Here is a 14,521-nt window from a genome sequence, read left to right as displayed (position 1 = left end):
GGGCCACCATCCGCCAGCGCAACATTCGGGGGATGCCATCGATCCAAGGACAAATCTAGGATGTTATTAAAGTCACCCAGGCATATCACTGGGGTGGTAGGAGATGGAGCAATGAAAGAGGCAGCCTGCTGCAGCACAGCATATGAAAAGGGAGGGGGGACATACACCGCTAATATATAATAAGGCTGGGAGCTCAGTTTACATTCCATAAATATAAATCTGCCATATGGGTCAGTTTTGATCGACAATAATTCAAATTGTACTGATTTTTTAATCAGAATCGAGACACCCCTAGAAAAGGAAGAATGAGAGGCATGGTAAGCCCATCCCACCCAGGCCCGGCGTAAAGACAATAACCTATGTCCCTCCAAGTGGGTCTCACTGAGGCATGCAATATCCGGGTCATATTTCTTAATCATATTTAAAACCAGAGATCGTTTGATTTTGTTATTCAGACCTCGGACATTCCATGCCAGGAATTTCAGGTTAATCATGACCCCATGTAGACTCTATGTGCCTCCCGGATAGACAGTTCCCAAAAATATAACTGAGAACCAACCTCATCAATACCAGCAACACATGACGTACATAAGCCCAGCATTAAAATCCATAGCATCTGAAATAGTAAACATCCTTGCTTCAGAAAAAACTCAGGTAAGAAAAATAACAAACTAAAGAAAGAAAACCAAAAACAGCAGCAAAGAGAGCCGCAACTAGCAGCTTCCCAATTATCCCTCCCCTCCCCGTATACCCCCCAGAACACCGGCATACTTATATCCCAAACCAACAACCCAAACTACCAAGTGAGAAGGCCTAGATTCTCAACTAAACCTCTAACCAACACCACTTGGACGGAAAGTTTTGAGCCACCAATGCAGAGGAGGGGGGCCCCCCGATCTAAGATCGTTCCCTCCGATAGCCTAAGCCCAGCTTCTGTAATGCAGGAGATCAGTCCGGAGCCAGCTGTCGAGCACCTGGTGCAAATCTGTCCAGCCATTGTGCCACCTCCCTGGGGGAATTAAAAAACTTGGTCTCCCCATCCGCCACAACCCGGAGCCTTGAAGGAAACAGCATGGAATATGGGATGTTGAGGTCTCGCAGACGCCGTTTAATGGGCATAAACTGGGCTCGGTCCTTCTGTACGTCTGCGGCAAAGTCCGGGAAGGCCGACACCTTGACTCCATTACGGACCAGCGGGCCCTTTGTACGACCTAGGCGAAGAACTGAGTCCCGGTCCTTATAATGCAGGAATTTGGCGATGAAGGTGCGAGGAGGGGCACCAGGAGGTAGTGGCCGAGATGGTATCCTATGTGCACGCTCCACCGTGAATTGGGCCGTAAAGGACTCTGCGCCATACATCTCCTTGAGCCAAGATTCGAGGAAGTCCTCCGGTTGCGAGCCCTCTTCTCTTTCAGGCAGGCCTACAAATCTGACGTTGTTCCTGCGTAGTCGTCCCTCCATGTCTAGGAGCTTGGTCTGGAGGGAGGAAACTTGCTGGGTCACCGTGGATACAGACTGCTTCAGGGGACCACACATATCTTCCAGGTTGGAGACCCTTGTCTCCGCCTCCCCCATTCTCTCACGGATACGCTGAACATCTTGTCGGAGTAAGGATAGGTCACACTGCACCTTTTCCATCTTGTCGGAGAGACGCTGTTCACTGCCAGCTATAGCCTCTAGCACCTGTTGAATAGACGGTGCCTCCGCCGCCTCTGGGGAACCGGCCGCAGATGCAGAGGGGGAGTTCGAGTGGGCTGGAGAGGTTCCCTGAGAAGGAGCCGATGACACCCTGGGAGTGGGTTGCCTGGCATATCTTTCTAGCTTGGCTGCGGCCGCGCTCTGGCCGCCCTTAACCATATTGGACAGGAGCAGTCACACTCACCCAGGACAGGGTTTTCAGAATCAAAGTGTAAGCAGAAGGCGGTAGCAGCAAGGACGTATGTAATCAGTGGCGGGAAACAACCGTGCCCGGTCTTTAGGCCAAGATATCAATGGATAGAAAATACAGGCTTGTGTAAAAGCAACAATACGGATGGGGATATTGAGGAGGGGGTGTCCTGTAGCAATTCCGGGAGGCAAGGGTAGGGTATTGGTGTGTAGTACCCTATAGGATAGTAGTGCAGTGCAGCGGTGTAGTCAGTTCCAATCTATATGCAGCTCCTATATGACAGAATGGGAGAGCTGCGCAGCGGGAACAGCCGATTGTGCTTCCATGAACATATTAAGTTAATATAGATAGTATAGATATTGAGAGGCTGAGAATGGATGAGAGCAGCTTGCAGTAAGGTCTCAGAGATCAAAAACAGTTCACAGGGCACAGGAGAGTCTTATCAGGCAGCCCATCAGATGTCCAGACTTGGGCAGTAGCCTTTATAATCCACAATAATCAAGAGAGTAAAGGGGGGTACTCACGGGAGAGATGTGTGCTGAGCGATCTTAACACAGACCGCTCAGCACACATCTCTCTCCCCGCTCAGCACAGCGCGATGTGCTGAGCGAGGGGGAAAGCCGACGGGGAGCCGCTCACTTCACACAACGGTGAAGTGAGCGACCCGCTAGATTGAGCCTGCATGCAGGCTCAATCTAGCACCGGCGATAGCGATGCGCGGGGCCGCGCATCGCTATCGCTGGGGGGCATACACACGGCAGATCCGTGCTTAAAATCTAAGCAATCTAGCAAGATTGCTTAGATTTTAAGCACGGATCTCTCCGTGTGTACCCCCCTTAAGAATGGGAGAGAGCAGCATGCATCCAGCTCCCAGTGTGCAGAGATAGGACACAAGGCACATGAGGATCCCACAGGCAGCTTTATATAAGTCCAGGCGTGGGCAGCAGCCTATATAGGCCGTTTCTAAGATGGCCGCCGTGCCCCTTCCCCTTCCCCAGGAGTACCTGTACTTTCGCCGGTTATCCGGGCCCCAAGCCACAGCCCGACAGGCAGGAGAGGAGTTATCCCCTGTGTGCAGTCCCTCCGCGGCGTCCGGAAGCCGCAGCAGCCGCCGCTCGAGCTCCGGGCGACTCGCGGTCGAGGTCACCGAAATCGAGGCCGGGGATCCGGAGGAGGTATAGGCCGCAGGGCCGGAGGTCGGTCAACGCCGCTCCACGGGTCCCGGAGAGTGCGGAAGAAGGTGCCCGCCGGTGTCCACAGCTTGTGGTAAAGATTCCGGCCGGGCAGAGGCACCAGAGGGGGTCAGGATTAATTGCAGGAGTTTGGTGGCCGGGGAGCTCCCGAGTTCTGCTGCCTACTCCTCAGCCGTCGTAGCCACGCCGCAGTTTACATTGTTAATGAGTGCTGTGCATCTGGGCTTGCTCAACATTATTTATCCAGTTTGTCAACTTAAATACGTATTTTTATACATTTGTTAGGGAAGAAAGTTTTGGGAAATCCCATTTGACAGGGAACCACAAAAACATTATTGAAGAGGCAATATTTGATATAAAGATGGCCTACAGTCCAAGGGTAAAATAGGCTCCTACTTAGGCTAGTTCATTTAGGAGTCCATTTGCAGTGCATCCGGAACGTATTCACAGTGCTTCACTTTTTCCACATTTTGTTATGTTACAGCCTTATTCCAAAACGGAATAAATAATTTTTTCCCCCTCAAAATTCTACACACAATACCCCATAATGACAATGTGAAAAAAGCTTTTTTTTTTTTTTTTTTTAGATTTTTGCAAATGTTATTAAAAATAAAAAACAAAGAAATCACATGTACATAAGTATTCACAGCCTTTGCCATGAAGCTCAAAATTGAGCTTAGGTGCACCCTGTTTCCATTGATCATCCTTGAGGTGTTCCTACAGCTTAATTGGAGTCCACCTCTGGTAAATTCAGTTGATTTGGACATGATTTGGAAAGGCATACACTTGTCTATATAAGGTCCCACACTTGACAGTGCATGTCTGAGCACAAACAAAGCATGAAGTCCTCCGAGACAGGATTGTCTCGAGGCACAAATCTGGGGAAGGGTACAGAAAAATATCTGCTACTTTGAAGGTCCCAATGAGCACAGTGGCCTTCATCATCCGTAAATGGAAGAAGTTCGTAACCACCAGAACTCTTCCTAGAGCCGGCCGGCCGTCTAAACTGATATCAGGGGTGAAGGGCCCTAGTCAGGGAGGTGATCAAGAACCCGATGGTCACTCTGTCAGAGCTATAGCATTCCTCTGTGGAGAGCGGAGAACCTTCCAGAAGGACAACCATCTATTCAGCAATCCACCAATCATGCCTGTATGGTAAAGTGGCCAGACAGAAGCCACTACTTCGTAAAAAGCACATGGCAGCCCACCTGGAGCTTGTAAAAATGCACCTGAAGGACTCTCAGACCATGATGAACAAAATTCTCTGGTCTGATGAGACAAATATTGAACTTTTTTTTGCGTGAATGCCAGGCATCATGTTTGGAGGAAACCAGGCAACGCTCATCATCAGGCCAATACCATCCCTACAGTGAAGCATGATGGCGGCAGCATCATGCTGTGGGGATGTTATTCAGCAGCAGGAACTGGGAGACTAGTCAGGATAGAGGGAAAGCAGAATGCAGCAATGTACAGAGACATCCTGAAAACGTGCTCCAGAGCGCTCTTGACCTCTAACTGGGGCGACGGTTCATCTTTCAGCAGGACAACAACCCTAAGCACACAGCCAAGATATCAAAGGAGTGGCTTCAGGACAATTCTGTGAATGTCCTTGCATGGCCCAGCCAGAGCCCAGACTTTAAATCCGATTGAACATCTCTGGAGAGATCTGAAAATGGCTGTGCACCAACGCTTCTCATCCAACCTGATGGAGCTTGAGAGGTGCTGCAAAGAGGAATGGGCAAATGGCCCAAAGATAGATGTGCCAAGCTTATGGCATCATATTCAAAAAGACTTGAGACTGTAATTGCTGCCAAAGGTGCATCAACAAAATATTGAGCAAAGTCTATGAATACTTATGTACATGTCATTTCTTAGTTTTTTTTATTTTTAATAAATTTGCAAAAATCTAAAAAGAAAAACATTTTTCACATTGTCATTATGGGGTATTGTGTGCAGAATTTTGAGGGACAAAAAGGAATTTATTCCATTGTGGAATAAGGCTGTAACATAACAAAATGTGGAAAAAGTGAAGCGCTGTGAATACTTTCAGGATGCACTGTATGATGCTATTTGGTTGTTCTGGGACAAGCAAATGGATTAGACCATCTCTGGAACCTATATTATCCAGTGAAACCTCACTAAACTGGTAAAAATAGCTAAAGAACAGGGTGTTGACTTTGTTTTTTTTTTTAATGGTCCAGGAATAATTATCACGGACACAAGCAATCATGCCTTGTGATGCATATGTAGACAACAGTATTGCCAGCTGCAGTCAAATGTAATTGGACCGTATTCTCCCCAAAGGAGTTTCTTGCAGCCTGTAAAATATTGCTTACGTATCTGATCCTATGAGACCAATGGAGGTACTTTAAGACCCTTATAAGGAAATAGACAGCCGAGACCTTCATTGAGGTGGAGTCCAGTTATACTGTCATTGCCACAGTGTTCCGTTTCCTGCTCAAATGTGCAGAAGACAGACTTTCTAAATCGTCAAGGACTGGCACATGGGGAGTCAATCACAAGATATTTCTGGAAATTACAAAAAGTGGGTCTGCTAGAGAGAGACTTGGTTACCACAAGAGAAAGTGAAAAGTATGAAGAGCTTTCCCTTTGAACCCCAGAGTTGCTAAGGTTGCGGAAGGTCAACCAACCTAGAGTTGGAACCATGGTTTCAGCCCCAGGTGACTGCATACACATGGCTCATTGTAGACTGCAGAGAGAAGTATTTGATTATATGATAGTCATAGATATTGTGATGGTTCCAAAGTAAATCTGTTGAGCATATTTAACCAAACTGCTGAACTTTTTCCTTTTAAAGAAGAATCCATTGCAATATATTGTAGAACTGTAACAAAAGGTGCATTATGCTTTCACTAAAGAATCTTTTTAACATGACACCAGTCATACAAGCTGTAGATGTCTGTCTGTCTATCTATCTATCTATCTATCTATCTATCTATCTATCTATCTATCTATCTATCTATCTATTAATTTTTTATTTTTTTCCCAACAGGTAAAAGCTTTTCTTCAGCCGCCAATGGAGGGAATTGTTCTTGAAACCTATGGATCTGGTAACGCCCCAGATTGCCGTATTGACCTACTGCAAGAACTGAAGGCTGCTACAGAGCGCGGCGTTGCCATGATTAACTGCACGCAGTGTTTACGTGGCTCTGTCACAGTTTCCTACGCAACTGGAAAGGTAAAAGTCCTGGTTTATATTTGCCTGTATTTTGACAATGTGCTTTTTACATTATTAAGGCATTCCATAAATAGTTGTATAACCATAAGCTGCTTATGAGTTCATGTTGTTTTTGTTTGACTTTAACCAGGTTTTTAGGCCATTTCGCACTCGGGATTTGTATTTCATTGTATAGGTAAAATAAATGCAGTGATTTTCTAGAATTTTGTTGCACATCTATTTTAAAGCATTGGTGAATCAGTCATTAGCTCCAATTCTGAGTGTTGCGATTCATGGTCTAGTGCAGGGTGGGAATTGGCTGCACCCAATCCCGTAATACAAGGAATACCCCTGTTCGCTCTCCATGTCTTTTCATCTGGTTTTAAAATTTGCACTCCACTAAGTAATTGTTAATTTTTGGACAGTAAAACAAAACAAAACAAGGCACGGTTCACCCTTGTCAAGAATGCTACGCTCTGTCCAAATACTCCAATTGACAAATGTATCCATCTTTTCCAGAAATTGCGATCGCAATAATAATAATGACGACCCAGTAGAGGAGCTTGCTCTCTAAATGACTTAACTGTTCAAGTCAACATCTGTCAAGAGGGTTCTATGGGACTGTTGTTTATGCAGTTTAGTAGATGGACTACTGTATTACCGGCTTGTCACAGAATACTTCTGTGTTCCATATCAATATTACATATAATGTTGCAGTGCGTAGTATTATGTAGAGCACTTACTGTTTTTGTGAATCGTGGGGAAAGTGGTTTGTGTACATTTTTTGTATTTATAAATCATTTTGGGGTATTGACTTTCTTTCTGGATACAATTCTGTCGGCAGCTAACACAACAGAACATCGGCAGGATGAATGTGCTGTCAATAGCAAATTGTGATGACTATCCACTGGTAGACCTTACGCCAATATTTTAGTTGATCAGAGTTGGGTGAAAGTTCAGATTTTGGTGGCTCTGCGTCCTCTTTTAAAGAAAATCTATAATTCCCGCAGCTGTTTTTTTCCCTTTTGTAGTGTTTTACCACTACTGGTTGATATCACAATTATTTCTGCACTTTGAAAGCTGGCATCACTGGGGGCAAGTGCAAGTATACTAAAATGTGTAAGAGGAACAAAAAGGAAGGTAAATCTGAAAGGGAATATTTGGGTACTGTGTAGGCAGCAATATAGCAATCACCTCCCAACTGGCACCATCCTGAGCCGCATACCTTTTATAGAGAGATGGCATTAATATAAAAGTGGGAGGAGCTTAAGAAGTGGGATGGATTGTTGACTGGTTAATAGATAAGAGACTTCTTATTTTATTCCACTGTATAAAGGAGAGCTGTACCAAGCCTTGGTGAGACACAAAGTGGGGAAGCTTAGAATGGTCCTTTCAAACACTGTCCTAGATAAATGAAGGTTAGATGCTGATTGGCTGATTTGAGCAGCTTCTCCATTTTATCTGTCTGAAATGGGGGAGATGTACGAAGCCGTGAAAAAAGTGAGCCAGTGGAGAAATTACCCATGGCAGCCAATCATTACTTCAATGCTGATTTGGCTGGCATGGGCAGCTTCTCCACTCTTTTTACTGCTTAGTACATCTCCCCCTTGACTTGATGCTTCTCCCCTAAATGTTAGTAGCCAAAACTATTATACAATGCATAGCTTCCAAAGAGTGGGTCACAGAGCATCCACCGACGTTTTCTCCTAGTACAATTTGAGCAGAAGTGACTGAATGACGCTATGCACTCTGGATGTGTGCCCGATTCTCAGCGGGCTTTGTTTAGCGTGTTTTTGGTGAGTTCATTCACTTACTGACAATCGCTACAAAAAAATTCAAAATTTCAGAGATGCAATAGGAACACAAGATTTCAGATTTGTCAGATATTTGCAGAATTTGATTTGATTGCATTCCTACTTCTAAATTCATTCATCTTGCCCATCTCTTTAATCCACTCCATTACACAAACTTCCCACTGCCTACCTGTGTGACAGAACTGTCATTTAAACATTTAGCTCAATTTTAATTACTGGCTATTTACATTAACCATCTGTGCCCTGCCCAGCGCCTTCATAAACACTCTAATTATGTAATGAGGACACATGAGGCAGAGAGCTGTCAGCCTGAATCTCGTTCTCCAGCACATGAAGGACATTTCACAAAACATGTCATTACTACCCAATGTGCTGACGTAACTGTCGCCTGTAAATGATAGTGTGGGTTATCGCATTACACAGAACTGGAGGTGGTGTTCTAGTTATGAATTAATAGTTACTGTCCTATTTCCAGATGGTACATAAACGTCAGATATGAAATAAGTAGTATATTCCATAGTGCCAAGTAAGGGTTTGTCAGTCAGTGAAAAATGGGCTCTCTTTGCACATTTTACATTTGCCCCACCTGCACTGCACATGGTTTTGCCTATTGGAGAACAATTCTACTGCTGCGATCAGGTCTGAATTAGGGCCTTTATCCACAATGGCACTATTGCCAAGATTTCCAAATTCTGGGAGAAATTAATAGATTGCACGGGCACAATCTGCGAAAACAGCAACTCTTGACATCTTCTGAAAATGGTGCTAATTAGTGAACATTTTTTAAATGTTTATTTAGATTTGATTAGTATACACTGTAAAAGATGCTCTAAGGGAAGTGTTGTTAATGTGTGTTCTAAGCGCCATGAGACTATTGATTTGTTTGTTGTGATATGCTTTTTATGAATTATAGGTGTTTTCCTATTTAAATTGTTAGACTTTGGCTGCTGGGACTGCGCCCCAGGAGAGCACCGCTTGTTTTCTTGTTCAATGTTGGGAGGTAGGGCTAAATGTATATATAAAGACTTCGTGACCACCGCTGATTGCAATTTCAATATCTTGCCAATGCGATGAATGGCTTTATGTACGACCTCGGCTCACCTCCCTGCACTTTTAGATGCCGTACACATGTGCACGGCATCTATTCAGTGATCACCGGCTGAGCAGCGGTGATTACAGGCTCTCCCAAACACCCCTCTGCCTGCAGGACACTGCGGTCCGCGAGTGGCACTGTCCCGCTGGAATCACAACAGTTGGGAGGTACATATAACATCTGATGGCACCCATACACTTATGCGATGCCCCGCGACACGACATTGCGGGGCATGGCAGCGGCAGTTCAGGTGCGATGAAATCGCACCTGAACTGCCAAAGTGATTACCATGCGATAGATCGCATGGTAATCACGTGATCGGCGCGGCACCGCCGAGTGGGAGCGGCCTCTGACCGCTCCCGGCGGGTGCCCATCGCACATCGCAGTGCGATATATCGCATGTGGTTTTAAAACCACATGCGACGGCACTGCAATGCGAGAAATGTTAAGTGCAGCACATAATATCTTGAGACGCGACATTTGAGTGGCGTGCCCGCGCATCGCGCTTCAAAGTACCTAAAATGTGCATACAATTCTTTGATTTCTCTCTCAGATGAGGTCGAAATAGAAGGATAGCACCGATTATCTCACAAGTGTATGGGCACCATGAGTCTGATTAACCAACCCTGTGACCGCCCAACACATTTCTAATACATTCTTTGCACGTGTGTCTGAATCTGTATGGCAACTCTGTATGAACACCATGAGGAACGCACGCGCAGATGATGAGACGCATGGCACAAGACATAATGTAACAAGATTCTAGGCTGAGTATCAGTGTAAAGATAGAACAAGAAATTCCTCTGCTCGTGCAACATCCCATTTCCTCATATCAGACAGGAGTGTTGCTGGTGGAATGTATGAGGGGAGGATGCTCTCTTTTGCTAATATGCTGACAGTAATGAAGACAATGGTGAGAAAATTGAGGAAGATGCCCAGTTGTGCCAGTTCTGACATTCTCCTTTCCACAAATGCTAGTTCTCCTTTGTCCCTTCTCTTCTTTTATATGTGTATGTGTATGTATACATACATTACATTATAATATAGTTAGTTTCTCTAACGTCCTAGTGGATGCTGGGGACTCCGTCAGGACCATGGGGAATAGCGGGCTCCGCAGGAGACAGGGCACATCTAAAAAGCTTTTTAGGTCACATGGTGTGTACTGGCTCCTCCCCCTATGACCCTCCTCCAAGCCTCAGTTAGGTTTTTGTGCCCGTCCGAGAAGGGTGCAAACTGGATGGCTCTCTTAAGGAGCTATTTAGTAAAGTTTTTTTTTTTAGGTTTCTAATCAGTGATTCCTGCTGGCGACAGGATCACTGCAACGAGGGACTTAGGGGAGAGACTGGCAACTCACCTGCGTGCAGGAGGATTGAAGTCTTAGGCTACTGGACACTGAGCTCCAGAGGGAGTCGGAACACAGGTCAGCCTGGGGTTCGTCCCGGAGCCGCGCCGCCGATCCCCCTTACAGACGCTGAAGAAAGACGGCGGAACGGAGGTCCGGAAACAGGCGGCAGAAGACTTCACAGTCTTCAGAGAGGTAGCGCACAGCACTGCAGCTGTGCGCCATTGTTGTCACACGGCTCACTGACACGGTCACGGAGGGTGCAGGGCGCTGCTGGGGGCGCCCTGGGCAGCAATATAAATACCTATTTGGCAAATAAATACATCACATATAGCCATTAAGGCTATATGTATGTATTTTAACCCAGGCCAGTTATTAAAAAACCGGGAGGAAAAGCCCACCGAAAAGGGGGCGGAGCTTATTCTCCTCAGCACTCAGCGCCATTTTCCTGATCAGCTCCGCTGGTGAGGAAGGCTCCCACTCTCCCCTGCACTGCACTACAGAAACAGGGTTAAAAGAGAAGGGGGGCATAAATTGGCGATATAATGATATATTAAGAGCGCATATATAGAAACAACACCTTCTAGGGTTGTTATATACATTATAGCGCTTTTGGTGTGCGCTGGCAAACTCTCCCTCTGTCTCCCCAAAGGGCTAGTGGGTCCTGTCCTCTATCAGAGCATTCCCTGTGTGTGTGCTGTATGTCGGTACGTGTGTGTCGACATGTATGAGGAAAATGTTGGTGAGGAGGCGGAGCAAATTGCCTGTAATGTTGATGTCACTCTCTAGGGAGTCGACACCGGAATGGATGGTCTACTTATGGAATTACGTGATAATGTCAACACGCTGCAAGACGGTTGACGACATGAGATGGCCGGCGGACAAATTAGTACCGGTCCAGGCGTCTCAGACACCGTCAGGGGCTTGTAAAAACGCCCATTTACCTCAGTCGGTCGACAGACACAGACATGGACACTGACCCCAGTGTCGACGGTGAAGAAACATACGTAATTTTCCTTTAGGGCCACGAGTTACATGTTAAGGGCAATGAAGGAGCTGTTACATATTTCTGATACTACAAGTACCACAAATAAGGGTATTTTGTAGGGTGTGAATAAACTACTTGTAGTTTTGCCTGAATCAGATAAATTAAATGAAGTGTGTGATGATACGTGGGGTTCCTCCGATAGAAAGTTATGGGCGGTATACCCTTTCCCGCCAGAAGTAAGGGCGAGTTGGGAAACACACCTTAGGGTGGATAAGGCGCTCACACGCTTATAAAAACATGGCGTTACCGTCTCTAGATACGGCCGCCCTCAAGAAGCCAGCTGATAGGAAGCTGAAAAATATCATGACAGTATATACACACATACTGGTGTTATACTACGACCAGCAATCGCCTCAGCCTGGATGTGCAGCGCTGAGGGGGCTTGGTCGGATTTCCTGACTGAAAATTTTGATACCCTTGACAGGGACAAGATTTTATTGACTATAGAGCATTTTAAGGATGCATTTCTATATATGCGTGATGCGCAGAGGGATATTTGCATTCTGGCATCAAGAGTAAATGTGATTTACATATCTGCCAGACGAAGACACGACAGTGGTCAGGTGAGGCAGATTCCAGACGGCATGTGGAAGTATTGCCGTATAAAGGGGCGGTCCATCGGACCTGGTGGCCATGGCAACAGCTGAAAAATCCACTTTTTGTTACCCCGAATCACATATCGGCAAAAAAGGACACGGTCTTTTCAGTCTCAGTCCTTTCGTCCCCATAGGGGCAGGCGGGCAAAGGCCAGTCATATCTGCCCAGGGGTAGAGGAAAGGGAAGAAGACTGCAGCAAGCAGCCCATTCCCAGGAACAGAAGCCCCTCACAGCTTCTGCCAAGTCCGCAGCATAACGCTGGGGCCGTACAAGCGGACTCAGGTGCGGTAGGGGGTCATCTCAAGAGTTTCAGTACGCAGGGGGCTCACTCGCAAGGGAACTCCGGGATCCTACATGTAGTATCCCAGGTGTACATTGGAAATTCGAGACATCTCCCCCTCACACAATTCACAGGCTGTATTCCCAGCAGGTGATAATCAAAGTACCCCTCTTACAACATGGAAGGGGGTAGTATCCCACACTATATTGTGGTACTGAAGCCAACCGGCTCGGTGAGATCTGAAATATTTGAACACTTACATACAAGCGTTCAAATCAAGATGGAGTCACTCAGAGCAGTGATAGCGAACCAGGAAGAAGGGGACGATATGGTGTCACTGGATATCAGGGACGCTTACCTACAGGTCCAAATTTGCCCTTCTCACCAAGGGTACTTCAGGTTCCTGGTACAGAACTGTCACTATCAGTTCAGACGCTGCCGTTTGGGTTGTCCACGGCGCCCCGGGTCTTTACCAAGGTAATGGCCGGAATGATGATTTTTCTTAAAAGGAAACATGGACGCTTTCCTGATAAGGGCAAGGTCCAGAGAACAGTTGGAGGTCGGAGTAGCACTATCTTAAGTAGTTCTACGTCAGCACGAGTGGATTCTAAATATTCCAAAATCGCAGCTTTTTCCGATGACACGTCTACTGTTCATAGGGATGATTCTGGACACAGTCCAGAAAAACGTGTTTCTCCCAGTGGAGAAAGCCAGGGAGTTCTCCGAGCTAATCGGGATCCTCCTAAAACCAGGAAAAGTGTCAGTGCATCATTGCACAAGAGTCCTGGTAAAAATGGTGGCTTATTACGAAGCAATTCCATTCGGCAGATTTCCCGCAAGAACTCTTCGGTGGGATCTGCTGGACAAATGGTCCGGATCGCATCCTCAGATGCATCAGCGGATAACCCTATATCCAAGGACAAGGGTGTCTCTCCTGTGGTGATTACAGAGTGCTCATCTTCTAGAGGGCCGCAGATTTGGCATTCAGGATTGGATGCCGGTGACCACGGAGGCCAGCCTGAGAGGCTGGAGAACAGTCACACAGGGAAAAAATTTCCAGGGAAGTGTGATTAAGTCTGGAGAATTCTCTCTGCATAAATAAGCTTAGAGCAAATTTATAAGGCTCTAAACTTAGCAAGACCTCTGCTTCAAGGTCAGCCGGTATTGATCCAGTGGGATAACATCACGGCAGTCGCCCACGTAAACAGAAAGGGCGGCACAAGAAGCAGGAGGGCAGTGACAAAACTGCAAGGATTTTTCGCTAGGCGGAAAATCATGTGATAGCACTGTCAGCAGTGTTCTTTCCGGGAGTGGACGACTGGGAAGCAGACTTCCTCAGCAGGCATGACCTCCACCCGGGAGAGTGGAAACTTCATAGGGAAGTTTTTCAGCATGATTGTGGACCGTTGGCAAAGACCAAAGGTGGACATGATAGCGTCCCGCCCGAAAAACGGGACAGGTATTCCGCCAGGTCATGAGACCTTTAGGCGATAGCTGTGGATGTTCTGGTAACACCGTGGGTGTACCAGTCAGTGTATGGGTTCCCTCCTCTGTTTCTCATAACCAAGGTATTGAGAATTATAAGACATAGAGGAGTATGAACTATACTAGTGGCTCCGGATGGGCCAAGAGGGACTTGGTACCCGGAGCTTCAAGAGATGCTCACAGAGGACTAAGGGCCTGGGGAGCTAAGAAGGGACTTGCTTCAGCAAGTACCATGTCTTTTCCAAGAATTACCGCGGCTGCGTTTGACGGCATGGCGGTTGAATACCGGATTTTGAAGGGAAAAAGGCATTCCATAAGAGGTCATACCTACCTTGGTCAAAGCCAGGAAGGAGGTGACCGCACAACGTCATCACCACATGTGGTGAAAATATGTTGCGTGGGTAAGGCCAGGAAGGCTCCACGAAGGAAATTCAACTAGGTCGATTCTGCACTTCCTGAAAACAGGAGTGTTTTGAGTCTCAAATTGGGGTTCATTAAGATTTAAATTTCGGCCCTGTAGATTTTCTTCCAGAAAAAATTGACTTCAGTTCCTGAAGTCCAGATTGTAAAGGGTGTATTCCATATACAGTTCTTTTGTGCCTC

The 14,521-nt window shown here is 46.3% G+C and overlaps 1 protein-coding gene across 1 annotated transcript in view; it reads left to right on the top strand.

The window, feature by feature from the left end:
• ASPG (asparaginase) overlaps positions 1-14,521 on the top strand; it is a 162,820-nt gene that overhangs the window by 79,190 nt on the left and 69,109 nt on the right. Inside the window, exon 8 of the mRNA XM_063947436.1 lies at positions 6,095-6,280. Coding sequence (XP_063803506.1) covers positions 6,095-6,280 — 186 coding nt within the window. The remainder of the gene's footprint in view (positions 1-6,094; positions 6,281-14,521) is intronic.

This window comes from Pseudophryne corroboree, chromosome 12, assembly GCF_028390025.1.
Source record: "Pseudophryne corroboree isolate aPseCor3 chromosome 12, aPseCor3.hap2, whole genome shotgun sequence".
Lineage (NCBI taxonomy): Eukaryota > Metazoa > Chordata > Amphibia > Anura > Myobatrachidae > Pseudophryne > Pseudophryne corroboree.
The sequence above is the reverse complement of the archived record's forward strand: the minus strand, read 5'-3'. Positions and strand labels throughout refer to the sequence as shown.